Here is a 27,380-nt window from a genome sequence, read left to right on the forward strand (position 1 = left end):
GTCCGACTCTTTTTTTTTTTTTTTTTTAAGTTTATTTATTTCTGACAGAGTGAGAGTGAGTGTGAGCTAGGGAGGGGCAGAGAGAGAGGGAGACCCAGAATCTGAAGCAGGCTCCAGGCTCTGAGCTGTTGGCACAGAGCCCGACACGGGGCTCGAACTCACGAACCATGAGATCATGACCTGGGCTGAAGTCAGATGCTTAACCGACTCCCCAAGTGTCTGACTCTTGATTTCGGCTCAGGTCATGATCTCAAAGTTTGAGTTCGGGCCCCACATCGGGCTCTGCTGACAGCAAGGAGCCTGTTTGGGATTCTCGGTTTCTCTCTGCCCCTCCCCCACTCATGCTGTCTCTCTCTGAAAATAAATAAACTTTAAAAAAACAATGAAATCTTTTTGTGGTCATATGCTGCTGGTAGATCATGATAGAGAAGGAAGAAACAAGATCATCATTTTACTTTTACTTGAGTAATAAAATTCTGAAACTGATTTTAATGAGTGAGTCAACATCTAGGTGTCTCCAGGAGAAAACCAGCATCTTTTCATCCTGACTCAAGGCATAGTTTGTTTAAAGTGTCCTGGGAGAAGGAAAGAAATTAAAACAAACAAAAAAAAATTCTGCCCTAGTTTTGAGAGAGCCGGCTGGAATGTTGACTGCCCTATATATGTGTGTGCAGCTGCGTCGTTAGCTACTGCCTTGGTGCCTGCCCTGTTTGCACAGCACCCCCAACTCTGCTAGATTCTGGTTTTTATTTACCTACATATGTGCCAGAATCTGAAAGAGCAAGCTAAGGGGAGGGCTTCTCTGCCGTTTCATAAAATGCCCTGTATTTCAGCTCTGATCATTACCATTCTACTGAAAGTTATTGCAAAGCAAGTGCTTGAAATGGCTGACGCTGATGGCATGTTCCAGCGTCCATCTTGTCATTTCCTACCTTTCACCGTCTTAAAGCTGTGCTTGGTTGGGACCGGCTTCACCCAGCCTCTACCTGTGGCATTTGAAACTGTTGCCCCTCAGTGCTCTGATTTTTCTGGTCTTCCTCTTTTTCTGTGCGGTTTCCCTTGAGCTGTCTGCTTCCTCTCTCTTCAATAATTAGGTTAATTGGGAGCCCCCTGCAATGTTTCACTTAAAGAAGTAAGTCCTTCAGCATTTTTAATGGTTTTTAAATTTTATTTGATCACTTTCAAGATCTTTGGTGGAAGATTTTGCAGCTAGTTATTTAGTGATTGTCAGTCCCTTTAGGGAATAATGTAAAATTTGTGGCTTTTGTTATAATTTTTCCCTAGCCTTTGACTCTGCAGTCAGTTATTGGGGAAAGTATGAGTTAACTACAGAATCAGAACATTCAGGGGAAGAACCTTTTTAAAAAAATTTTTGCCAGATGAGGGGCACCTGGCTGGCTCAGCTGGTAGAGAATGCGACTCTTGATCTTGGGGTTGTGAGTTTGAGCCCCAAGCTGGACGTAACTTGACAATTACTGCATAATCAAAAGAACGTAGACAACGTTCTGTGCACTTTTATCGTAAGTTTGTAAAATGTAAACAGAGGTACCATCTACCTTTCAATAACAAAGGACATACTGGTACTTTGTATGAACTGCTTCTATTTTGCTCTCCACGTTTTTTAAATTTTTGCTTTATTTGTGTGTGTGTGTGTGTGTGTGTGTGTGTGTGAGAGAGAGAGAGAGAGAGAGAGAGAGAGAGAGAGACAGCGAGAGAGTGCGCGCGTGCGTGCGCACAAGTGGGGGAGGGGCAGAGAGAGGAAAGAGTGAATCCCAAGCTAGCAGCACAGAGCTGGGGGGGGGGGGGGGGGGTTGTGCTCAAACTCATGAAACAAGATCATGTCCTGAGACAAAACCAAGAGATGGACGCTTTAACTGACCGAGCCACCTAGGCGCCCCTCCAAGTTCTCTATTTTAAGACTATTTAATAGGTGCACCTGGGTGGTAGAGTGGATTAAGGGTCCGACTCTTGGTTTTGGCTCAGGTCAAGATCCCTTGTTTCTTGGGATGGAGCTCCCTGTCAGGTTCTGCGCTATCAGCCTGGGATTCTCTCTTTGCCCCTCCCCGACTCTGTGCTCTCTCTCAAAATAAATAAACTTTATAAAAAATAAAAAAAAAGACTAAGAGAAAAAAGTTAATGCCCCAAACTGTAAGATGAGTCTCTCCCTCAAAGCCTTCCCCCATTCTGTGCCCCAGAGGTAACCACTGAACAATTTGGCAAATACCTCTCCAGATTCCATAATGTTCTGCAACTTGATTTTATCACTTAATGTATGGTGAAGAGCTTTCCATATTAGCAATATGGATTTCCCATACCCTTTTTTAATGGCCACAAGGTTGAAATTCTTAAATGTTATTCCATTAGAGATTTTTATGAGATCAATCGAATACTCTTTCAGGTAAGTCTATTTTGTATTATTTAGACCATCTTTCCAGTAAGGATTTATAAGGTAAATGATGTGCACACACCCGCCTCCTCGGAAGGCATTAGTGTGACCTTGAGACTGACCTCCAACCAAGAAGCCATTTTTCTTTATTTTGAGAGAGAGTGAGAGAGAGAGAGAGAGAGAACATGAGCACGGAAGGGGCAGAGAGAGAATCCCAAGCAGGCCCTGTGCTGACAGTGCAGATCTCATGAACCATGAGATCATGACCTGAGCTGGAATCAAGAGTCGGATGCTTAACAGACTGAGCCACCCAGGAGGCCCAAGAAGCCATTTTTCTATTAGCACTGAGGCTTATGTAAATTTCTGATCCATGATACTGGGAAGGTGCCTTTCCCAGTATACAGACTGATGACACTTGGGGGGGGGGGGCGGTCTTTATAAAATAGCCACTAATTTGTATGGAAGCACACTTTTTCTTTTAATGTTTATTTTTGAGAGTGGGGGAGCAGCAGAGAGAGAGGGAGATGGAGAATCTGATGTGAGCTCTGCACCGACAGCAGACAGCCTGATGTGGGGCTTGAACTCGTGAACCGTGAGATCATGACCTGAGCCTAAGTTGGACACTTAACCATATGAACCACCCAGGTGCCCTGGACGCACACTCTTGTCTCCTATCACCTCACATGCAATTGGAATGAGTGAAAGTCAGTAAAGCAAACTAAGCATTTCAAAGGCACATTTACTCACATAAGTGGTTTACGGTTTTGGTGACGTTGTATATCCCATATGCTAGACTAGAAGAGTGATAAACCAGAGTGTAGGGTTACGCTTATGTCTGCCAGTTGGAATGCGTATCCTATTTTTAAAAAGCCTGTATAAGTTAAAATGCTATTGTAAGTCTGGTTATTTTGCAGTTAGAATAGAGGATGTGATATTCTCTGCATGGTCTTTATGGTCAGTGTGCTTCTGCCAAGAACATTCACTTCTGACCAGGGCAGCTCTCCTGTCCCCCTCCCACCCCCAGTAGTGCTAAAGGATACAGTTTAATCGCTTGACTCCACTTTTCCTAGATTTTTATGTATACGACTTTCCTTCTGCTAAGTACCTGCCACATAGATCATTATACTTAAGTCATGTTTTCCTAATCATAAAGCAAAGTACTCACAAACTTTAAAAAAATTTTATTTTGAAGCAGTTTCAGACTTACAGAAATGTTACAAGAAGAGTACAGAGATTTCTCAGATATCCTCCACTCAGATTCCCCAAATGTTAACATTTTACCACATTTGCTTTATCCTTCATCCCTCCTGTCTCTAAATGTGACAGTCCACAATTTTGCTGAGTGCAAATCCTAAAAGATGGGCAATGGCAGGTCTGAGGAATATAAAAACCATTTTATGAAAGAAAACTCTTCTGATATATTTGTGATCTTACATAAGTTATTTGGGTTAAGCTGAATTAGTGTCTCCATCTAAGCTTCATTCTGTAGAAGTTTGCCAGTCAAGCTTTCAGAACAGCGTTGCAAATCTGGATATTCACCTTATTATAATTTCAACCATTTCAATTGTGCTCTTTTCGTCCTCAGTTTCCTGTAAGTCTTGCTTCCTGCTATTCTGTAAAACTGACATTGGATTCTAGTCCCTGCACAGTTGCCAAGATTGCTCCTCTCTCTTAAAGTAAGAAGGCTGCAAGGCACATTTTCTGCTGTTTTAAATTCATACCATATACAATGCAGTATTATGGGAAAAATAATCAATACTTGTGGATTACAAATGACTATCTTATTACTATATTGAATTAGGCTTCTAATCTATTTCCTTATATTCATGATACTAAAAACAAAAACAAAAACAAAAACCAACTCTGTTCATTGTGAATTACCAAAAAGGAGCTGCTCTCCATTCCAGCATTCAGTTTTGCACTAGGAATTTCCACAAAATAGGCACTATTGGCTCTGATAACTTTGTAAAAGCCCAAGAACAGATTGACCTCTGTTGGCCACCTCTGATGGCTGCTGGGTGCTAACACTTGCAGCTTATTCACGTGATTATTTCTTTAAAAAATGTTTATTATTGTTTATTTTTTGAAAGAGACAGAGAGCAAGTGGGGGAGGGGCAGAGAGAGAGAGAGGGAGACACAGAATCCAAAGAAGGCTCCAGGCTCTGAGCTGTCAGCACAGAGCCTGACATGGGGCTTGAACTCACAAACTGTGAGATCATGACCTGAGCTGAAGTCGGACGCTTACTGACAGAGCCACTCAGGCACCCCAATGTAATCATTTCTAAACACACAATGTCTACTAGGATTTCTTTCAAGCAACTCTTATCAGATGGAATTTTTTTGAAATAAAAGTGCCACTATCTCTTGTCTTTGAGGTTCCTGCAGTGACAGTGACCTCTTGTTTTTATTACTAAGGATTTTGATTTAGCAGTTCTGAGTGAAGCCAAGGAATCTGGATTTTATTTCTTAAGAGAGAGAGAGGGAGGGAGGGAGAGAGAGCGCGCGAGAGAGGGCACACGCATGAGCAGGGGAAAGGGGCAGGAGAGAGAGACTCTTAAGCTGGCTTCACGCTCAGCATGGAGCCTGACACGGGGCTGGATCCCATGACCCTGGGATCATGACCTAAGCCGAAATCAAGAGTTGGATGCTCAACTGACTGAGCCACCCAGGCGCCCTGACCTCTTATTGTTTTCAGATTGAAGTATTTTTAACTGCTAATGTGTATACATCATAAATATACAATTGAATATTATGTTTTCCATATTTTTCCACTTCCCAGGAGGTTTCATCACACTTCTTCTGTCTGTATTCCCACATTAATACTATTCAGTCACGGCTGCTTAATTTTTCCTTGACTGCATTTTTGTAACATGACTATATCATAGCTCTCTTTTACAAGTTTTAAAATTTTAGTTCCTTAACCCAGCCTCTTGGGATTAGAAGGAAACTAATATTTTAAATCATTCAGTTAGTAATTCATAAAAATTACTGTTTAGTTTCTATCTTATTTTCTGGACTACAGTATTGGAAGCTTGTGTCACATATAGAAGTCTCTTTTAGTACCCTATTTACTGTGTTCCTTTCTTATCTAAATTTAGAATGTGGAAGGGCACCTGGTTGGCTCGGTTAGCGGAGCAAGCAACTCTTGATCCCTCGGACCTGAGTTTAATCCCACATTAGGTGCACAGCTTACTTAAATTTACAATGTGGATGCCATTCCAAACCTTGAAGCAACACAAGAACAAACCTTGAATACTGAAACTAATATGCTGCTTGTAAAGAAAGATAACTGGAGTGCTTTCTCCAAATTGATGAGCCAGAGATAGTAAAAAGTAATGTGAGTTTAGGTACAGGTGCAAATTTCCCGGTGATAGTCCGCATTTATCTTTTTACTATGTCTCCTTCAAGCAGCAGGTGGAGGGGGAAGGAGGAGAGCAGGAACATTTGATCTTCTATTATTTCCTGAAACCTCCCCAAGAGAACCTCTGCAGGTTGATTTTGTACTTCAGGTAAAATGAAATTAATGTCCCAAGAGCCACTTTAAAATTTCAAGCCAAGGGGTAAAATTTCAAGCTACCTGGGTAGCTCAGTCAGTTAAGCGTCTGACTCTTGGTTTCAGCTTGGGTCACGATCTCATGGTTTCATGGGTTCGAACCCCATGTTGAGCTGTGTGCTGATGGTGCGGAGCCTGCTTGGGATTTTCTTTCTCTCTCTCTCTCCCTCGTCCCTACTCATGCTGTCTCTCTCTCAAAATAAGTAAATAAGCTTGAAAAAAAAATTTCAAGCTTTTTCCTTAGGACTCTGGTTCAGTATCTTGAACTGGTGCAGTATTTGGTATGTTATGGAGAAGTTTCTTTCTCTGTTTTTTATTTTTTTTATTTTTATGTTTAAGAAACCTGCTGTTGTGGGGCACCTTGGTTTTGGCTCAGGTCACGAACTCACCACTTGTGGGACCAAGCCCCGTGTGTGGCTCTATGCTGTCTGCACAGAGCCTGCTTGCAATTCCCTCTCTCCCTCTTTCTCTCTGCCCCACCTCCGCTTGTGCTCTCTCTCAAAAATAAAGAAAAAAAACAAACAACTCTGCTGTTGTTATTATTTCCTGACATACAATCAATTACCTTCTTACTGAAAGTGCAGATTGATCATCAGGTACCAATTTATTTACCAGAGTTACACCAAAACAACAGTAGCTCCTCCAAAACTTGGGGAAGAATTTCAGGGCTTCAGGATCTTCAAACCGTCCACAGTTCTTGCGATGATGATCTTTATTTAGGCGGACTGTGGGTCACAGGGCCTAGAGCTCGATGCCGTCCACCGACACCCCTCCACCCCCGCGAAGATTGTCCTCAATGCACGCATACCTTTCCTGGAGTCAACTGGTCAAACCGCTTTTCCCTCTTAGATCTTGAACCCAGATAGCTCTATCGGCAAAAATCCGTTATTAAAATTTAAGTTCCTTGTTTGCTAGTAGAAAAATGGGGAAAAAAGAACCTGCCGGGGCAGATTGCAAAGACCGATGTAAATGCTGGCTGGTAATACTACTGGTGAGGGTAATCAGAACGCAAAAGGGTTCTGAGCGCGAATTAAGTAAGACTAGTGACTGCAATAGCGAGACGTGGTGTAGGGAGTACAAAGTTGTCTAGAGTGCGAAGTGCTGTAGTATCACTATTAAGGGGGTCACTCGAGAGGGAGCAAGCGGGTGAGTGATTAGACTCTGGTCCTTAGCTATCTCGGGCCAGGACCATCGTATCCGCAGATGCATAGTCTACTGGGCTGCCCTGGTCTTGCCAACTTCAACTAAACCCCCAGCTCACCTTTTCCGGATGCCGCGAAGCCACCTTGCTCCTACCTCGGGAAACGACTCCCAGCGCGCAGGCGCGGAGGTTAACGCTCCCCCGCCCTCCTTCAAAGCACTACGTCCTGCGCAGGCGCAGCTCCTCGAGCCCGCCTCCACGCCGCGCCGAGCTTCTCCTGAGAGCAGAGTGAGGCCGCCCTGCGCGTCGCGTGTTTTGCCTGGCGACTGCGTCGCGCAGTCTGACGCGACGATTGCGTCATTTCCGCCCCCTCCCGGGAGGCGGCGCTGGGCCGGTGGCAAGCCCCCGAAGGGAGCCGCAGTAGTACGACGGAAGATGGCGACGAGCGGCGGCGATGAGGCGGCGGCGCCGGCGCCGGCGCCCGGGGCCCCGGCGACGGGGTCCAGCACAACCCCGGGCTGGGAGGTGGCGGTGCGGCCCCTGCTGTCTGCGTCCTATTCCGCCTTCGAGATGAAGGAGTTGCCGCAGCTGGTGGCCTCAGTCATCGAGAGGTACCGGGCGGCGGCCCCGGCAAGGCGGGCGCCGGGAGGGGGAGGGGAGGGCGCGCCGGATCGTCCGGACCCGCTTCCCAGGTCGCCTCTTGAAGCTTGGCGACCCCCGCCCCAGCCGCGGCTTTGGGGCTCCCGGATCCAGGCAGATGAGGGCTTGTCCAGGGCTCCTTCCGCCGGCCCTTGTAAATTATCTGTGCCTCGATTTCCCTTCCGAGCAAAACTTTTGAGGACGCCCTCTGGAGAGGGCGTGGTCGGACCCGTTTGGGAGTGACTTTGAGATGTTTCGCGCTCTTGGGGGAATGTCCTCGGGGCTGCCCCCGGTGTTGAGGTCAAAGCACTGATGAGTTTGCATTTCTAGCCCGTCCTCATCCCCCTACCCGGGGCCGGAGCGGAGCCTGGGGTTTAAATTGGAGATCTGCCACATAATTTAATAACGGTCTTTCCGTGGTGCTGTAATCACTGGGGGCACGTGCTGTTAATGTGACTGAAGCCACTAGTGACCACTGATGACTTTCTTTTCAGGTTGCGCTTATTGTGTATTGCTACCGTAACGGTCTTTGATGGAAAACATTTCTGGGTTAGACTGAGGTCATTTTCGCACGGAAACAGTGCCCTCGCTCTCGCGCGGGCGCTCTCGCAGTAGAATATCTTCAGACCTTATTACAAACGGGATTATGTATTGCTTTATCACATCGTTTTGTCATTTTGTACAAAGTTCTTAGTTCGTGATAGTTGTCTTCGTACAAGGCCGTGATAACAGAATGCCTGTGTTTTCCTGACTTAACCTTGTTCAGAGGAGTCTTCCATTGGTTTAATGGTAGACATGCTTTTAAAAAGGCAGTCTTTCTTTTATTTTACTAGCCAAACCTTACTAGAACAATCTGCAGTTGCTGACTGGGTCATTTTAGCTTCTTGCCAACCAGGGTATATCTTAATGTGACCCAGAAGGTTAGAAATTGCTATTTATTACTCAAGGGAGGCCCATGACTTGACAAAATGTTTATTATAGTGCCTGTTGTTAGGTTTGTGATGCTTTTGGCTCAGGTTTTTTTTGTTTGTTTGCTTGTTTGTTTTTTAAATAGCGACTGGGTTTGGTAATTTCACAGTTAACTTTACAGATGGATTTTCCTATCTAATTATTAAGCCAGGAATGTTCTAAAGATGTAAACAAGTATCAAGATACTGTTCTCAAGTTATATAGCCTCTTTTTTTTTTTTTTTTAATTTTTTTTTTTTTAACATTTTATTTATTTTTGAGACAGGGAGAGACAGAGCATGAACAGGGGAGGGTCAGAGAGAGGGAGACACAGAATCCGAAACAGGCTCCAGGCTCTGAGCTGTCAGCACAGAGCCCGACGCGGGGCTTGAACTCACGGACCGTGAGATCGTGACCTGAGCCGAAGTCGGACGCTTAACCGACTGAGCCACCCAGGCGCCCCTAGCCTCTTTTTTTTTTTAATGTTTATTCATGTTTGAGAGAGAGAGAGAGAGAGAGAGAGAGAGGGAGAGAGGGAAAACACGAGGGCGTGAGCGGGGGAGGGGCAGAGAGAGAGAGGGAGACCTAGAATCCCAAGCAGGCTCCAGGCTTTGAACTGTTAGCACAGAGCCCGATGCAGGGCTTGAACTCACGAACCATGAGCTCATGACCTGAGCTGAAACCCAGAGTCGAATGCTTAACCAACTAAGTCACCCAAGCACTCCTGTAGCTTCTTTTTTACCTGTTTTAAACATTTACTTTGTTGGCATTTTTCTTGATTATGCTCATAATGTTACTTACAATGGACAAGTTTCTACTCTTTAGAACATTTTTTCATATGGTGTTTTTTTTTTTTTAATTTTTAAAAAATGTTTATTTTGAGAGAGAGAGCGAGAGAGCGAGTGAGTGCTAGCAGGGGAGGGGCAGAGAGAGAGGGAGAGAAAGAATCCCAGGCAGGCCTCGCATTGCCAGTGCAGAGCCCTTCTGGGGGCTCGAACTCCCGAACCATGAGATCGTGACCTGAGCCAAGATCAAGTGTCGGATGCTTAACCGACTGAGCCACCCAGTCACCCCGTTTGTTTGTTTTTTATTTTTTTTTTATTTTTTTATTTTTTTATTTTTTTTTAAATTTTTTTTTTTCAACGTTTTTTTATTTATTTTTGGGACAGAGAGAGACAGAGCATGAACGGGGGAGGGGCAGAGAGAGAGGGAGACACAGAATCGGAAACAGGCTCCAGGCTCCGAGCTGTCAGCACAGAGCCTGACGCGGGGCTCGAACTCACGGACCGCGAGATCGTGACCTGGCTGAAGTCGGACGCTTAACCGACTGCGCCACCCAGGCGCCCCTGTTTGTTTTTTAAAGATTTTATTTTTATGTAATCTCCACACCCAATGTGGGGCTTGAATTCACAACCCTGAGATCACAGTCGCGTGTCCCACTGAGCCAGCCAGGCGCCCCTGCTTTTATGTTTTTGTAACATGAGCTGAGTAGGTTATAAAGTCATTTGTTGACACCCTCCCATTCATCCGGTATTCCAGACCCATCTTTTTGAAACTAACAGTTTAACAACTCTGTTCAGCTTGTAGAAGGAGCCAAAACCAAATATATCAAACTGGGTTTGAATTTTGCCAAATAAGGGACAGGGCCCCCTCCTGCACCCTAAGGTGACCTAGAGTTGCCTGTGTTTGTAGGCATTAGTAAGAACTCTCTTCACGGTTTAGAAAACAAATCCAAACTAATGCACGTTTTAGTAACAAAATTTTTAATTGTAAGGCAAGATCCCTGAAGTCTTGGTTCCGGTTTTTGTGGCTTGGTTAATTTTGAAACCTGTGATCGTAAGAAAAGTTGTCAGAAGAAATACTTGGCTGACAAGTTCTTTACAGTTAAAAAAACAACCAAATGTACAAGTGTTCAGTTTGGTATAGAGCAGAGGTCGACACACTTTTTATGTAAAGGGCCAGAGAGCAAATATTTGCAGGCTGTATTTCCTCTGTGGAGTCGTCAGCCTGGCCATTGTATGGCAGAAGCAGCCTTACACAGTACGTAAGTGAACCGGTGTGGCTGTGTTCCAAAATCTCATATATGGGCACTGAAATGTGCATTTCATATGATATTTCATGTCACAAAGTAGCCTTAAATTTTTTTCCCCAGTCATAAAAAAATTGCAAAAACTGTTCTTAAATATGGGCTGTTACGAAAACAGTGCCAAACCCTGGTTTAGAGCACAAAAATTAGTGCCTTGCTATTCTGTTTCTCAAAAGTTTTTTTTTTTTTTAACCTCTCAAAAAAAAAAAAAAGAAATGAAGATGTAAGAATTATGGAAGTATTGGGGCTCCTGGGTGGCTCAGTTTAGTGTCTGACTTCGGCTCAGGCCATGATCTCACAGTTTGTGGGTTTGAGCCCCGCGTCGGGCTCTGTGCTGACAGCTTGGAGCCTGGAGCCTGCTTCGGATTCTGTGTCTCCCTCTCTCTCTGACCTTCCCTACTCATGTTCTCCCTCTCCCCCCCCCCCCCCCTTCTCTCTCAAAAATAAATAAACTTTAAAAAAATAAAAAAAAGAAAGAATTATGGAAGTATTCCCTTTATATAGGATTACGGCTGTCGAGTATAGGACCAGATCAGCACCATACAGATGCTGTGGTGGGCTTTGTTTTGTAGGTAATCAAAGGTTTACCGGCCTAGGCTGCTACTTTACTTTTGGGTTTGCCTCTTGCATCTGTGGTTCCCTTTCTATTGTCTTGACTGCCATGTTTTTCTTCCTTGCCTCCGGGGACCTTCTATTTTTCTGTTGCAATCTGCACTCTCTGCTTCTCTTTTAAATTTTTTTTTTCAACGTTTTTTATTTATTTTTGGGACAGAGAGAGACAGAGCATGAACGGGGGAGGGGCAGAGAGAGAGGGAGACACAGAATCGGAAACAGGCTCCAGGCTCCGAGCCGTCAGCCCAGAGCCTGACGCGGGGCTCGAATTCACGGACCGCGAGATCGTGACCTGGCTGAAGTCGGACGCTTAACCGACTGCGCCACCCAGGCGCCCCTCTGCTTCTCTTTTAGATGTCCTGACTCCATCAGGCCAGCTCTTCCTTCCTATCTGGCAGCCTGCTCATTGAATTCCTCCCCATTTGATCATTGGGGATGATAACTTGCCCTGAGACTCCTTTGTGCCCTACCATTCTACTTGTTGTCTCTATTCTTTCATACCTTTATAGTTGCATTTGAACTTTGGGTTTGAAGAAAAGATAAACAGAATTCCTAGGTCTAACCCTGTTTATTAAGTTTGATTTTGTAGCCAAACTGTAAGACAAAGGAGGAATAGATTCACATGGGTAAACTTGGAAGCATACTTTCAAAAGTATCCTTTGAGGGGTACCTGGGTGGCTCAGGCGATTGAGTGTCTGACTTCGGCTCAGGTCATGATCTCACTGTTGGTGAGTTCCAACCCTGTGTCCAGTTCTGTGCTGACAGCCTGCAGCCCCGCTTCACATTTTGTGTGTGTGTCTCTCTCTGCCCCTCCCCCCACTCACACTCTGTCTCTCTTTCAAAAATAATAAACATTTAAAAAGTTATATGGGGCGCCTGGGTGGCTCATTCGGTCAAGTGTCCGACTTCAGCTCAGGTCATGATCCCGCGGTCCGTGAGTTTGAGCCCCGCGTCGGGCTCTGTGCTGACAGCTCAGAGCCTGGAGCCTATTTCAGATTCTGTGTCTCCCTCTCTCTCTGACCCTCCCCATTCATGCTCTGTCTCTCTCTGTCTCAAGAATAAATAAATGTTAAACATTTTTTTTTAATTATAAAAAAGCATCCTTAGATTTTTAAAAGAAAAACATATCTGAGTTTACTTAAAGAGGAGTTGATTTTTATTTTTACTGTCTGTGCTAGCATGTCTTTTAGTAGTAAAGATTGAAAATCTTTTCAGTGCTCTTACTTTTCCAGACCAGAAATGGAGCTAGAACTAGCTCATTAGAACACATGCCATATTTGGGATTGATTAGGATAATTGCTGAATGTAGCCTTATGTTTTAAGGTACTATCAAATACGGCATTCCTTTCTTAACTCTGTGTAAGATATGTTGGTGACCATAGTTGTCATTGACCCTTGATTACCAAAAAAAAAAAAAAAAGAAAAGAAAAGAAAACGCTGCTTTCCCGTGAGCCAGCCCTTCCTAGGCTTCTCTGGCCTCCTTAATGATGAATCTCTTTCTGTCTCTGCCTCCCAGGTGTTCTATAAAATTTAGGCCAGAGAGACCTACTTGGGAAGGCAGAAGCTGTTACAAACATCCCTATTAGATAATGTTCTGTCATTTCCTAAATATCTTAAAAGGGAGAAGAGGATACATTAATGTCATGATCTTTTGAATTTACATGCAGTAGGACTGAAGTTCACGATTGACCTACAGGGGGAGAAAAAAAAGCTGGCCACCAAATGATAGAGCAAAATGGTGCGATTAGTCCTCATGGCTGGTTAATGTCTCCATGTCTTAGTGTCACATTCACCACAGGTTTGTCAAGAGTGTGAGGAAGGTATCTGAAGGCTTTTAGTTCTTTGGTTAACATGTGTTAAGTACTAGTGGCACACAGCAGATGTTCAGTGAGCATATATTTTTTAATGCTTTTATTCTTTTTGAAGAAATTTAAACTTTTTGTGCACGCTTGTGCAAGCAGGGGAGGGGGGCAGAGGGAGCGAGACAGAGAATCTTAAGCAGGCTCCACATTCAGCGTGGGGTCTGGGGCTGGATCCCATCACCCTGGGATCATGACCCGAGCCTGAATCAAGAGTCGGACTTTCAACAGACTGAGCCACCCAGGTGCCCCAGTGTTTTTATTCTTCAATGTATTCATTATGCTTATTTGTTTCCTGATTGTAAGTGCCATAAACAAGCATAATGGATTCTCTTCTTGGGGGTTTATGATTCTGATGAAGGGAAAGGGGTTTGGGGAGTTTACAAAAAAGATATAAATAGTATGTTATCTAGGAGGGAGGGGGGAGGTGAATCCCTAGTCTTTTATTTTGTCCTCTTGGATTTCTCCCTTTTCCTAAAAAAAGCTAGATATTTCCAGACCCAAGCCAGTTCATTTTTACTTACATGTCAAATTGGATTTCTCTGACCTGGCTGCGTAGCTGCTGTTTTCCTTTGTACTCTGCCTCACATTTATTTTGTATGGAATATACATGTTTCCCATTCCATGTCTTTCAGCCCAAGTGCTGCTGTTGGAATGTTTGTTAGAAGAAGCAGATGTTTCAGGAAGATAGCTTGACTGCCCAGAGGAGAGAGATGTTTTTACCTATAATTTTATTTTTCTTTCTCTTTGTTATATTTGTGTTCAGGTCTTCATTCTTCCCCATTCCTACCTAACTTCTTGCCCTTTGTCCCATTTTTTCCATTCCTTTGCATCCTCTGGTGTCTTGATGTCTCAGATTCTTGGGGAATGAGGGAGGCAGCAAGTCTTTATCAGGTGACTCGTATACACTTGTTTCTTTAAAATCAAGAGGTATGGTCCTTTGGACCACAGGTCCACATGTCCACATGTCTACTCCCTTCTTCTTTTCAAATTAATTTCCCCTAGTTTATCCTTAGTTGCCCTAAGCAAATTGTAAGCGGAGCCTGAGAGTGCTCCATTTTTTTCTATGCCAAGGTCCATCTTTCCTCAAAGTGCGTTCTTGTTTCTTTATTGGAATAAGGCAGTTGTGTATTTCTACGGCAGGAAGGAAGGTTGGTTAAATCACAATGGCGCAACATTGAACCAGGCAATTAAATAAATATGAGTTTATTCTCTTATTTTGAATTTCTTTCTTTTTTTTAATTTTTATTTAAAAAAAATTTTTTTTTTTTTTTTTTAGCGTTTATTTATTTTTGACACAGAGAGAGACAGAGCATGAACGGGGGAGGGTCAGAGAGAGGGGGACACAGAATCTGAAACAGGCTCCAGGCTCTGAGCTGTCAGCACAGAGCCCGACGCGGGGCTCGAACGCACGGACCGCGAGATCGTGACCTGAGCCGAAGTCGGCCGCTTAACCGACTGAGCCACGCAGGCGCCCCTATTTTTTTTTTTTTTTTTAACGCTTATTTATTTTTGAGGCAGAGAGACACAGAGCATCAACAGGGGAGAAGCAGAGAGAGAGGGAGACACAGAATCTGAAACAGGCTCCAGGCTCTGAGCTGTCAGCACAGAGCCCGATGCGGGGCTCGAACTCACGGACCGCGAGATCATGACCTGTGCTGAAGTCGGACGCTTAACCGACCGAGCCACCCAGGCGCCCCATTGAATTTATTTCTTTATCTGAATGGGAATGAAAGAAACAGAATAAGTTCATCCTTTGGGTGGGCAGTTTTTCTTTTAGCTTTGGTAAGCCTGCTCAGCTGAAAAACATGGGGATGAACACCTCTGAACTTTTGAAATAAAACAGAGAGGGTAAATGACTCTGTAAAATACATCAAATTACAGGGTGGGAAAACTTTAGAACAATGACTAAAAAAATGTAAGGATGGAAATGAAGGAAGAACTAAGTAAGTGAGGTAGAAGTAGGGGATTTAGTAGGGCGTTTTATGCTGAGTAGGATACCAGCATGTACCAAATGTGATGGTCACCAGAAACTTTGAGCGTCACTTGGTGCTTAAAGGTTTTTGTTTCCTCTTTTTTTTTGTCCATCATAGAAATGATCTTTGGTGGGCAGGAAGATCCTTGCACGTGATAGGTGCTCAATAAATATTTTTTCTTGGTGAAGAAAGATATTCCAAGATAAGGAACTGATCTTTGGTAAATCACCATTTATCCTCAATAAATCCCCACATAGTAGAGTGTTTGCAATGCCAGACTCTTAAGTGCTGTTTGAGATGATTCATCACTCGCCCTGGCACCTCCCTAGTGTTGAACTTGTCTTTTTGGCTCCTGTGTTGATTTGGCAGGTGGATAGAGTCCTGACTGTGTACATTTCCCTTCCCAGTGTGATCCTTCTTATTGGAGAATTAACTGACTGAAAAAACTATTTAGCCACAGCCCTCTAGTCTTTCCATTTAATAAGAAACATTTTGTTTTATTTTGTTTTCATTGCCTTCTTGTTTCTTGGGTTGTGGATTAGGATCTGATTTGATAGAATGACATAAATGTATACGGCTTTAAGACCTAGGTGGACCCCAGATTTTCACAGAAGAGGACATTTCTTCAGCTAAAGATAAGGGGATGTGGCTAAAATCCCTGAATTTGTTGTGATTTAGCTGTGTCCTGGTTGGGGATGTGGGGAGGTGTGGAGATAGGAGAACTCTGGTACCTGGTAAATTTTAGGTTTTAGCACTGATCAGGTGATTTCTGCCTGCATTGTTATTCTTTTTAAGTTATTTGTGTTATGGACTGGCCTTGTTTGGTCTTCAGAATGGGTTACCATGACCTGTGTTCCCACTACAGTATTTTGAGTGTGCTGGTCTACCCTCTTTTGGCCAACACATGCCATTATTAGGTTTTGGTCTTTGCCAACCAGTAATACAGGACAAAATGGCATCCTGTTATGTTTTTACCTGTGTTTTTAAAATTCTAAGTGAGTTTGAAAATATTTCCTGCTTCTTAGCCATTGCTGTTTACTAAGTCTGACACCTTGAGCAAGGTGCTTGATTTTAATTTGCTAAGCTTCACTTTCTCAATCTTGAATATAGGGATGGTAACAGTGCCTCTCAACTAGGGTTGCTGTAAGGATGAAGTAGGGCAATGCCTGTAAAGCGGATGGGCATCTGGCAGACAGGAAGCACTAAATAAATGCTAGCTGAATTATTTTCTTTGCAGCGAATCCGAAATCCTGCACCATGAGAAGCAGTACGAGCCCTTCTACTCCTCTTTTGTTGCACTTTCCACACACTATATTACAACAGTCTGCAGCCTCAGTAAGTATTCTACTCTTGTTACTCCTTGCCGAGGGCTTGGGAATAGGGGAATTGTGTCTCCTCTTTGTAGGGTGTCTGAACAGGTTGTTAATGAAGTTGTATTTTAGCACTCTTAACCTGTTCACCCAGTGGTGGAAACTGCTGTCAGTCTGATAAGGCTCTGGAAGTTCCTTTACCTGGGCCAATCAAGGGGGCTTTAAAAACCACTTGGTTTGGATACCTGCTTTATAACCCATTAAGTTAACTTTCCTTCCGTTCTTAATCAAAAGCATTTTACTGATTTCACACATGCACGTGTAATTACTAGCGTGTTAATTTCTGGGAGTCGAGGCGGATGGGTGGATACGGACCTGGGGTTAGCAGCCACTGACGAGGGCTCTATTATTCCTTATTTGGTTTGGTGAGAAAGTAAATTCTCCTTTTGTGTTCTCTGGTATCTCAAGGGATTTCAGTTTCAGTTCCCATTCTTTTAAACTTTTTTTTACCCTTATTTTCCACTATTTCTGAATTTTTGCGTTTCTCTTTTTTAAAAAAATCCTAAGATAGTTCTGAAGAATTGTAATTATTTGTTTACTTAAATAGTTTGCTACGCATGTAAAATGAAAGGAAGGTATAGGGTCGCTCAGTAATCTTCAGGTGTCCAGTGCTGTTTATTATAGGCGCTGTTCCTGTTGAAAGAATCAGTTTTAGCTTGAAGAAATTTTGTGTAGGAAGCCCTTTGCAAAAGGCATTTAGAACCTATGGGGAAGAAGAGGTAGTATGTTCTAATAGTTGAGAGCATGAACTCCAGAGTCAGACTTCCTGGATTTGCTTGTGGCTGTGTGACTTTGGGCAAGTCATTTCATCTCTGGTGTAATTTCCTTATCTGTTTAGAAAAAGGAGGGGGGAGGGAAACAATAATAGCTACCTCTTAAAATTGGTTTAAGGATTAAGTGGATTAGTATGTTTGAAGTGCTTGGTACTTATTGTGATGTATATCCTATTATTATTAATTTCCAGTAAATATAAGATAGGTTGATCTAAAAGCAGTGGATGGCTGTCAGTGCCAGGATGCCTTTGTTTGCGCCTTAGATTGTTGGTTCTGAATGATTCTTGTCATAGAATGACATCGGGAATGTCGGACATGTGGAGCTCAATGGTTGTCTGGTTTTGATGTACTGACTGTGAGGCTGAAGCAAGCTGTAGCAGTCTGAGGTTAAGTAAAGCTTACTTGCTTTCTCAGTTCCCCGGAACCAGCTTCAGTCCGTGGCAGCAGCCTGCAAAGTCCTGATTGAGTTTTCTCTGCTACGTCTGGAGAATCCAGATGAGGCTTGCGCTGTGTCCCAGGTGAGAGTGTCGGGCTCTTCCGGGGCCCTTCTTTCGAAGTAGAACTTTGACAGACTAGTGGAATGGTGGAGAAGGGGTGGCAGAGAGCAGGGGTTGGTGAACATTTCCCGTAATAGGCCAGAGAGTAAACAATTTGCTGACCATTCAGTCCCTGTTGCAACTAGTCTCTATCTTCTAAACTCTGCCTTTGTAGTGTGAAAGCAGCCACAGACAATACGTAAATGAACAAGCGAAGCTGTGGTCCAGGAAACTTTATTTACAAAAATAGGCAGTGGGCTGAATTGGGGCTGTGGTTTGCCAACCTCCTCTGGTTGCACAGGCTTTTGCAAGGATTGCAGAGTGTCACGTTTCCAGGGACCAGGTCAGTAACAAAATCAGTGAAGTGTGCCAGCCACAGCTATTAAGGGCCAGTCGCTGTGTGGCTCCAGCCGATTGTTGCCAGGCAGGGGTGGAGACTCAGTTGCTCTATCTTGGGGATTATCAAGAGAGATAAGAAATCTGGATTTGAATGCTAAAACTTCCATGCTTTAAAACGTTAGCTAAAACTTCAGATAAAAAACTGAAAATCCAACAGCAACACTTTGAGACTAATGAGACAAATTTGCAAGCCACATGTGGTCTGAGGACCATCAGCTTGTGATCTCTGCTTTAGTGTTTTTCCTCATTTCTATTCTTGCTAGCAAGCTCAATCTGGCCCTGTGCCAGTTACAAGTCCCAAAAGAGTAGCATCTTCTAAAAGACATACTTGAATTTGTTGTCTTCTCAGAAACACTTGATTCTCCTAATCAAGGGCCTGTGCACTGGCTGTAGCCGACTAGACAGGACTGAAATTATCACGTTCACAGCCATGATGAAATCCGCCAAGCTGCCACAAACAGTGAAGACGCTCTCAGATGGTGAGCGTTCGTTTGCCAGACCCAGTTCCTTGGCTGCTTCCCTGGCCAACTTTCTCCCGCTCTGCCTTCTAGCGGTACTCTGCTCATCCTGTTTTTGGTTTTATATTTACAGTGGAAGATCAGAAAGAGCTGGCCTCACCAGTAAGCCCAGAGCTGAGGCAGAAGGAGGTACAGATGAATTTTTTGAATCAGCTGACGTCAGTTTTCAACCCTAGAACTGTAGCATCGCCGCCCGTAGGTCCACAGACTCCGGTGAGTTACTCCAGCCAAATGTCCTCACCCCTTGGAAGTTGTTAAGATGAGAATACTAGAAAAAAGTAACAAATGCATCTTCTGTTTGCGACATAAAGTGATTAAGTGCCTATGATAGAAAGAAATAGAAGAATACAAACCAGAAAAAAGCAAAACTTACCCTAACGTTCTGTCCACTGTTGTTACTCTTTGGATGGTCATTCTTCTGAATTTCTCAGTGCAAATAAACGTGAAGAGCACGTACATTTTTCCGTCAAAGGTATCACACTCTGTACTGGTTGTAGAATATATATATTTTAAAGCTATATATATATTTTTCTCTTCTTGGGAAACTGACTTGTATTTTGCCTACATTAGAGGGGGAGTTGCCCCTCACTAACTGGGGAGTCTGAGGAGTATCCGTAGAGCTGCTTCGTTTGGGTGCTTGTTTCGATTCTGACTGCAGGGCTGTAGTCGGCAGCTGGTGGTGTCATGATAGGCCTTTCACGTGCCTTTTGTTTCTCTTTAGGCTGAAGGAGAAAATGAGGAGCAGTCATCCACAGATCAAGCCTCTGCTGTCAAAACCAAGAATGTGTTTATAGCTCAGAACGTGGCTAGTCTTCAAGAGCTTGGTAAGACTCTTAATCATCGTCGGAAAGCCGGTTTCTCTGCTTTCCAAAATTTCATACGAGGAAGAGAATCCAGCAGCAGACAGAGGCCTGTTTGTAAGGTTGAGCCTTGTCGTTGATTCAGGTGGCTCAGAGAAGCTGCTGCGTGTGTGTTTGAACCTACCGTATTTCCTGCGCTACATCAATCGGTTTCAAGATGCAGTGTTGGCCAATTCTTTCTTCATCATGCCTGCAACAGTAGCCGATGCCACTGCTGTTCGCAATGGGTAAGGGGCTCAGGCTGTGTGCTTTACGTTCTGATGCTGCCCTCGGAAAGAGAAACCGGTTAGCTTTCTGTGGCATGCCGACTTTCTTTAGTGATCAGAATAAGAAGCAAGGGATTGACAGAGACGTTCTTGTTAACCTCCTCCTCTGTTATGTTCTAGTTTTCATTCACTGGTGATTGATGTTACCATGGCGTTGGATACCCTCTCTCTACCTGTGTTGGAGCCTCTCAATCCTTCTCGTCTGCAAGATGTGACAGTCCTCAGCCTAAGTTGTCTCTATGCAGGTGAGAGGTGATGATGTCTGTTCTCATTTTGTCAGTCAAGTACAAGTACGCTTTCTGGAAACCATGAGATCCTTTTTTTTTCTTTTTGCTTTTTAAATTTTTTTTTTAAATGTTTTTTTATTTTTGAGACAGAGAGAGACAGCACGAGCAGGGGAGGGGCAGAGAGAGAGGGAGACACAGAATCGGAAGCAGGCTCTAGGCTCTGAGCTGTCAACACAGAGCTCAGCACGGAGCTCGAACTCATGAGCTGTGAAATCATGACCTGGGCCGAAGTCGGATGCTTAACTGACTGCGCCACCCAGGTGTCCCAACCATGAGATCCTTCTGAGTGCTCTCCCCGCCTGACTTGTGCCCTTCCCCCTGAGGATCATCTAATGTCTCATCTAGGTGAAATGAGGTCTCAATAGGAGTCTTGTAAATTATCTTGTTGTTCCACTGCTGGTGTTGTTATCATGTGCATATTTGATTTTATAGTATGTGCAGATAGTAAATGTCTGTGTAAAGCAAAATGCCAAGTGCTGTTGGGATATTGAGATGAACAGTATCTGATCCTTGGCCTCAAGGAGCCTACACTGAGAACAGTTAGGACCGCAGGGTATGACATGAGATGAACAGTATCTGATCCTTGCCCTCAAGGAGCCTACACTGAGAACAGTTAGGACCGCAGGGTATGACATAAAACAGGAGATGACAAAAAGCAGTAAGAGGAGTGTAGCACGGCTGGGTGTGCAAAGTAGAGAGAGAGGGAGTCTTGCTGTGGGAGCAGGTTTGAGGAAGCCTTCATGGAACAGGTGGTATCTGTTTATATTGATTATTCTTCGTGCGCCCACAAAATCTCCTCTCTTCCTGTTGATCATGCTGCCTTGGAAGTGGGGCCTGACATCTGGCGTTCACTCACTTTTAAGTTATGACAGTGACTTTTTACCCCAATTCACTGATCCTTGATTTCAAATAGCATAGTCCTGGTATGTCTTGGAAGGTATAACAATTTCCTTTGTTTACTTGCCTCTCTGAGTGAGGATTTGAACAGTCTTGGAAACTTGACCTTGGGGACCATCACGAAATTGCTGAGGTTGATCATCTCCCTATATTCTTCCAACAGCTTTATTTTGAACATCTGGATGCAAATAGGAATTGGGTAAAGCAGTAGTAATGAAGAAGTTCTGTTGATGTACCTGTAGGGCAGGTGGATTTTCAGTAGGGCTATCCCTAGGCAGAGGCAGAGGCAGAAGCAGGACTCAGAGTGTCCTAGAGTCTGGGGGCACATACTGTATCAGTGTGTGTGGAGAGGAGGGGCAGGGGGAGAGGATATGTGCTTAGTGGGTATTGTACAGTGGGAAAGAAAGGACACAATCAAAGAGGTCTTAGAAATGCAGGCTAGGGGCACTTGGGTAGCTCAGTTAGTTGAGCATCCGACTCTTGATTTCGGCTCAGGTCATGATGCCACGGTTGTAGGCTCAAGTCCCGTGTCTGCACGGAGCCTGCTTAAGATTCTCCCCCTTCCCCCCTCCCCTCCTTCATTCCCTCCCTCCCTCCCCCTCTGTCCCTCTCCCCCGCTTGTGCTGTCTCTAAAAAAAAAAAAAGAGAGAGAAATGCAGTCTAAGTCATTTGGCTTATGTCCTATAGACAGGAGAAACCATTGAAGATTCTGAGCTATATTTTAGGAAGAACATTCAAGTAGCAGTACACAGGACATTTTGGCATGGAGAAATTTGGAGTCTGGAAGCTCTGTTAGGATTTTTTTTATAGTCATTCAGGCGAGACACATTAAGGGCCTAAGCTAGGGCAGCAGCAGTAGGAATAGCAAGCTAAAGATACCTGTGAAGATACGTTCTCTCCCAGCCCAGTTCCAGTGTTTATTTCCTTGTCCTCTGCCTTTGATTTTTGCAGTTTTTTTTTTTTAATTTTTTTTCTTAAACGTTTATTTATTTTTGAGACAGAGAGAGACAGAGCATGAACAGGGGAGGGGCAGAGAGAGAGGGAGACACAGAATCGGAAACAGGCTCCAGGCTCTGAGCTGTCAGCACAGAGCCCGACACGGGGCTCGAACTCACGGATTGTGAGATCGTGACCTGAGCTGAAGTCGGACGCTTAACCGACCAATCCACCCAGGCGCCCCGATTTTTGCAGTTTTTAAGTTGGGGTTTGTTTCAATTATTAGGGAATTTCTTGAATATTACATGGCCGTCAGTATACTTGGTAATGGTTAAAGAATCCTTAAAAATTTTTAGTCGGATTAAAATCCCAGAGTTGGTTTGTTGAAATTTGATGGCCTGGGATTTGACTTAAAGACAAGGATTTGATGTCTTTGAGGAACACCAAGAGTGGAATGTTTTTCCCTGTAATCTTGAAAAAATTGAAGATATCTTGTGATGTCTTTAAAGTTTTAAAGTTAATAGATATTTAGTTCTTTTTTTTTTTTTTTTTTTTTTTAAATTTTTTTTTCAACGTTTTTTTATTTATTTTTGGGACAGAGAGAGACAGAGCATGAACGGGGGAGGGGCAGAGAAAGAGGGAGACACAGAATCGGAAACAGGCTCCAGGCTCCGAGCCATCAGCCCAGAGCCTGATGCGGGGCTCGAACTCACGGACCGCGAGATCGTGACCTGGCTGAAGTCGGACGCTTAACCGACTGCGCCATCCAGGCGCCCCAATAGATATTTATTTCTAAAGCAGTTTTAGGTTTACAGAAAAATTGAGCAGGTGATACAGAGTGCCCATCTACCTTCTGTCCCCAGTACGGTTTCCCTCATCATTAACATAGTGCATTAATAACAGTACGTTTGTTATAATCGATGAATGCACTGTTGATACACTATTAACATCTGAGAAGTCTGTTGTTTACATTATGGATTTCTCTTTCAGACAGTTCTGTGGCTTTTGACAAATGCATAACGTCGTGTATTCGTCATCACTGTGACACAATAGTTTCACTGCTCTGCGGTCCCTTGTGCTCTACCCAGGAATCCCTCTCTCCTACCCCTACCCCTGCTCCCTAGAAATCACTGATCTTTTCACTGTCTCCATAGTTTTAGCTTTTCCAGAATGCCCTAAAGTTAGAAGCAGTCTGCTTGGATCCCGCATTTAAGTTTCCTCCGTGATTTTTTGTGACCTGATAGCTCGTTTTTTGTTATTGCCGAATAATACTCCTCGTATGGGTGTGCCGTAGTTTGTGGTACTGCATCCACCTGTCGAAGGGCATCTTGATTGCTTCCAGTTGTTGGCAACCATGAATAAAGCTACAATAAGTATTTGTGTGCAGGTTTTTATGTGGATAGAAGTTTTCAGCTCATTCAGCTAAGTACTTAGGAGTGTTGATTGCTGGATCGCATGGTATCGCTGTTTAGTCTTGCCCTGTGGACTTTACTGTCTGTGATCAAATCATGGAATTACCTTTGGGTAGGTTGTTTTATGGTTCTGTTTTGGTGGGCTCGTGGGACTGCCATGATTCGAATCCGTGCATCTTTCTTTTTTTCCTCCAGGCGTGAGTGTGGCAACTTGCATGGCCATCCTGCATGTGGGTAGTGCCCAGCAGGTGCGGACGGGGTCCACGAGCTCCAAAGAAGACGACTACGAGAGCGATGCGGCTACGATCGTCCAGAAATGTGTAAGCCATGCCATCTGGACCCAGGCACTGCCATTGTTCTGTGAGGAGATAGGGTCAGGCCCCCCTCTCTTCCCGGGTAGAGCAAAGGACACGGAGTGCTCTCCAACCCTTCCGCTCGGGTAACAGGTCTGAGTGGTAGGTGTTTGGCGTGTTTGGCAGCTTGGTTGACTCTGCAGAAAACACTGCATCTTCGTGTTGGCAGTGGACCCTGTGAGCGAGGAGTCATTCAGTCAGCACACATAGTTGAAGGCGTGCTGTGTGTCAGTGCGCTTTTAGTGAAGACACACGATACACGAGATAGCCGCAGAGAATGCCAAGCATGTAGGATGAATCAGTGTGGTAAGCCGTGATCTGATGTGGGCCTGGGGTATTGTTTTAGATTGGGGGCAGGGGACACCTCTGAAGAGGTGACACAGGAGCTGGATATAGAGAGTAGTCAACACCATGCGCAGGTCAAGGAAAGTGTGATGGGATTGTATCATTAGAAGGTGCCTTGAGGACATTTAATTTTATGAGCGAAATGAGTTTGGGTGGGATTAACATTTGTAATGAAATATGACAGCTTGCTCAGCTTTTTGTTATGTTTGATGTTGTGCAGCTTGAAATATATGACATGATCGGACAAGCGATCAGCAATTCCCGCCGGGCCGGTGGAGAGGTAAGAAATGTGTCTCTGCTACATTCCTGTCTCACAGCCTGTAAGATCTCTGTGTTCATACTTTGCTTTTGTGCCTTTTTAACAGCACTATCAGAACTTCCAACTGCTGGGTGCCTGGTGTTTGTTAAACAGTCTTTTCCTCATATTGAACCTCAGCCCTACTGCCTTGGCTGATAAGGGGAAAGAGAAAGACCCACTGGCCGCACTCCGAGTCAGAGACATCCTTTCTCGCACAAAAGAGGGAGTGGGCTCTCCTAAACTGGGGCCTGGAAAAGGGTATGTGTCTACTCGATTGCTACTTATGTTTTGTTTTGCTTGCCTGCCATTTTATCTTGATGGGGAGCTGGTGTAACCCCTCTTGTCTTCGCATCGATGGAAACATTTGCCTTCATACTTGGTTGAATTTAATGACTAAGGTGATGACCATCATCCACTGTCTCTACATCATAGCTGTGTCGTTTTGGATAAATCGTTCATTCTGATCTTGTTTCCTTATCCATAAGAGGGGGAAATGTGTGTGTAACGTATTTCAGGGGTTTTATTTATTTATTTATTTTTTAACGTTCGTTTATCTTGAGGGGGAGCGTGCGCAAGCTGGGGAGGGGCAGAGAGGGAGAGAGAGAGAATCCCAGGTGGGCTCCATGTTATTGGTGCGGAGCCCATTGCGAGCCCATTTGAACTCACAAACGTGAGATCCTGACTTGAAGTGAAATCAACGGTCGGAAGGGCAGCCGAGCGAGCCACCCGGGTGCCCCTATTTCAGGGTTTTTATGAGGGTCAAATCAGAAAACAGTGCTTCTGTTTTGTGTAATGGGCCTGTTTAACTTTCAGCTGATGGCTCACTGCATGTTTAACCTCTAAAGAGGATTCTGTTGGGTCCCCCTGCCTTGCTTCCTAAAATGTTTGCATCTGTTTGGGTGAAGTAAGCCCTGCTTGCTAGGAGAGAAGTTAGACATATGACTTCCATGTGGCTTGACGTTTTCTTTTCTGAGCCTAGGCATTTCTGGGTTTTGTTTGCTATTCAGTCCCTACCACGTGTTGGGCTGTCTCTGGGCACGGAGGACGTAGCACTCTTCAAAGCAGTGTCCTTGCTTTGATGGAGCTTCTTTTCTTTTCTGTTTATTTAATTTTTGGGACAGAGAGAGATAGAGCATGAGCAGGGGAGGGGCAGAGAGCGAGGGAGACACAGAATCCGAAGCAGGCTCCAGACTCTGAGCTGTCAGCACAGAGCCCGATGTGGGGATCGAACCCACAAACTGCGAGATCATGACCTAAGCCGAAGTCGGATGCTCAGCTGACTGAGCCACCCAGGCGCCCCAATGGAGCTTCTTTTCTAACTGGAGTGACCGTGAGGAGATACACTAATACGTTCATGATAACTTATCGTAGGAGTCCTGTAAAGAAAAATAAATCAGAGTAAGGGGCTAGCAAGCTAGTAAGGGGCTGGTGTTTTAGTTAGGGTGGTGAGGAATAAGCTCTGAAGACAAGACGGAGAGAACATATGTGAGGTGGCAGGGCGAGCCGTGCAGATTTTGGGGGTAGAATTGTTCAGGTTTGGAGATGGGGGTTTGATTGGCATTTTTAAGGATCAGTTAGGTCCGTGTGGGCTGGAGTGGAGCCGTCCAGGAGGGAGCGTGGAAATTAGATCAGAGAGGTAGCCCGGGGCCAGATCTCCTAGGGCCAAGTGTAATCTGTAAGTCATGGAGGGTTTTCCCCAGGAAAGTGATCGGATCTGACTTACTAGTTATTGGCGATGTGAGAAGCCAGCTTCTGTGAGGAGAACAGACTGCAGGGTGTAAGGCAGGAAGGAGGGCGGGTAGGAAGCTGATGCATTTCTGCAAATGACAGAGCTGGTGGGAAAGGCAGAGAGAAGAGGTCCAAGGGGTACGTGTTTTGAAGGTACAGCTGACAGGATTTGCCGATGGCTTGGATATTGAGTGTGAAAAATAGGACCTCAACATTTTTTGGCAGGAGACAAAAAATTGTGTAATTTACGGAGGATGGTATGATTTACGGAGACTGGGAATACCAGCTCAGGAGTAGCTGGGGTGGCAGGAAGGTGAAGAAACACAGAATGTCATCTTCACCATGCCGACTCTGAGATGACTGTCACATCTCTCTGTGTGAGATGTAGAGGAGGCGGTTGGCATGGGCGTCTGGAGTTCAAGGAGGGAGTCAAATTCTGGACCTCAGTCAACAAATTATTCACTGAGTTGTCTTCTCTGTCCCAGGCTCTGTGTCATTTCTGGAATGCTGTGATGTACCAAAAAAAAAAAAAAAAAAAGGACACGCTTCCAAGAAACATGAAGAGAGATGTCAAATTGTATCTAGAGAGTATTATAATAAGGGCGTTTGGCCTGGTCAGAGAAATCAAAGCAGGCTTCCTTGAGGTGTTAAGCGAACTGAAATCTGAAATAGACGTTGGGATGGTAGACAGTAGACACTAGGCAAAGAAGGGAGGTAAGCACATTAGAGAGAACAGTAGTTGATAATCCTGTGAGTGTCTGCACTCACCGTAAAGGGACGTGGGAGGATGCCAAAAGGTCTGCCCACAGAAGTAACAGTTATGGGGCGCCCAGGTGGCTCAGTTGGTTAAGCGTCCGATTCTTGCTTTTGGCTCAAGTCATGAGCTCACGCTTCATGAGTTTGAGCCCTGCGTCGCACTCTGTGCTGGCAGCGCGGAGCCTGCTTGGGATCCTTTCTCTCCCCTCTCTGCTCCTCCCCTGCTCGCTCGCTCGCTCTCAAAATAAGTAAATAAAACTTAAAAAAAAAGTAGTTATGTTTAAAAAATGGCTATTGTTTCTGAAGATTTAAGAAAACCTGTTCCTTGTGTAAGTTACAAACCATGAGAAAGGGGGGGAAAATCACCCCAATTCTACCACCCAAATCGGTAAACATTCTTCCAGATGTTTTTCTGTGCGCGCATTCAAAATGTATACGTTTACAGAA

At 44.4% G+C, this 27,380-nt stretch overlaps 1 protein-coding gene and 1 long non-coding RNA gene across 6 annotated transcripts in view; one reads left to right on the forward strand and one right to left on the reverse strand.

The window, feature by feature from the left end:
* Window positions 1-3,950: 3,950 nt before the first annotated feature.
* Window positions 3,951-7,324, reverse strand: LOC132673553 (uncharacterized). Its single transcript, XR_009608100.3, has 3 exons — window positions 7,201-7,324; window positions 6,706-6,877; window positions 3,951-6,635 (listed from the first exon to the last, which is right to left on the reverse strand). It is a non-coding gene; the product is annotated as an uncharacterized LOC132673553 (long non-coding RNA).
* Window positions 7,325-7,465: 141 nt separating this feature from the next.
* Window positions 7,466-27,380, forward strand: part of UBR4 (ubiquitin protein ligase E3 component n-recognin 4) — a 132,376-nt gene continuing 112,461 nt past the window's right edge. For 3 of the 5 annotated variants that reach the window (XM_060626241.3, XM_060626245.3, XM_060626244.3), the window contains exons 1-11: window positions 7,467-7,691; window positions 16,437-16,534; window positions 17,757-17,860; window positions 18,627-18,756; window positions 18,869-19,008; window positions 19,517-19,619; window positions 19,741-19,882; window positions 20,042-20,166; window positions 23,649-23,773; window positions 24,372-24,431; window positions 24,517-24,707. In XM_060626241.3, coding sequence (XP_060482224.3) covers window positions 7,516-7,691; window positions 16,437-16,534; window positions 17,757-17,860; window positions 18,627-18,756; window positions 18,869-19,008; window positions 19,517-19,619; window positions 19,741-19,882; window positions 20,042-20,166; window positions 23,649-23,773; window positions 24,372-24,431; window positions 24,517-24,707 — 1,394 coding nt within the window. In that variant the 5' untranslated portion in view covers window positions 7,467-7,515. Of the gene's footprint in view, window positions 7,692-16,436; window positions 16,535-17,756; window positions 17,861-18,626; window positions 18,757-18,868; window positions 19,009-19,516; window positions 19,620-19,740; window positions 19,883-20,041; window positions 20,167-23,648; window positions 23,774-24,371; window positions 24,432-24,516; window positions 24,708-27,380 lie in introns of all 5 variants that reach the window. The other 2 variants (XM_078452300.2, XM_060626242.3) reach the window with 1 other exon arrangement.

This window comes from Panthera onca, chromosome C1 (assembly GCF_046562875.1).
Source record: "Panthera onca isolate mPanOnc1 chromosome C1, mPanOnc1 haplotype 2, whole genome shotgun sequence".
Taxonomy (NCBI): Eukaryota; Metazoa; Chordata; class Mammalia; order Carnivora; family Felidae; genus Panthera; species Panthera onca.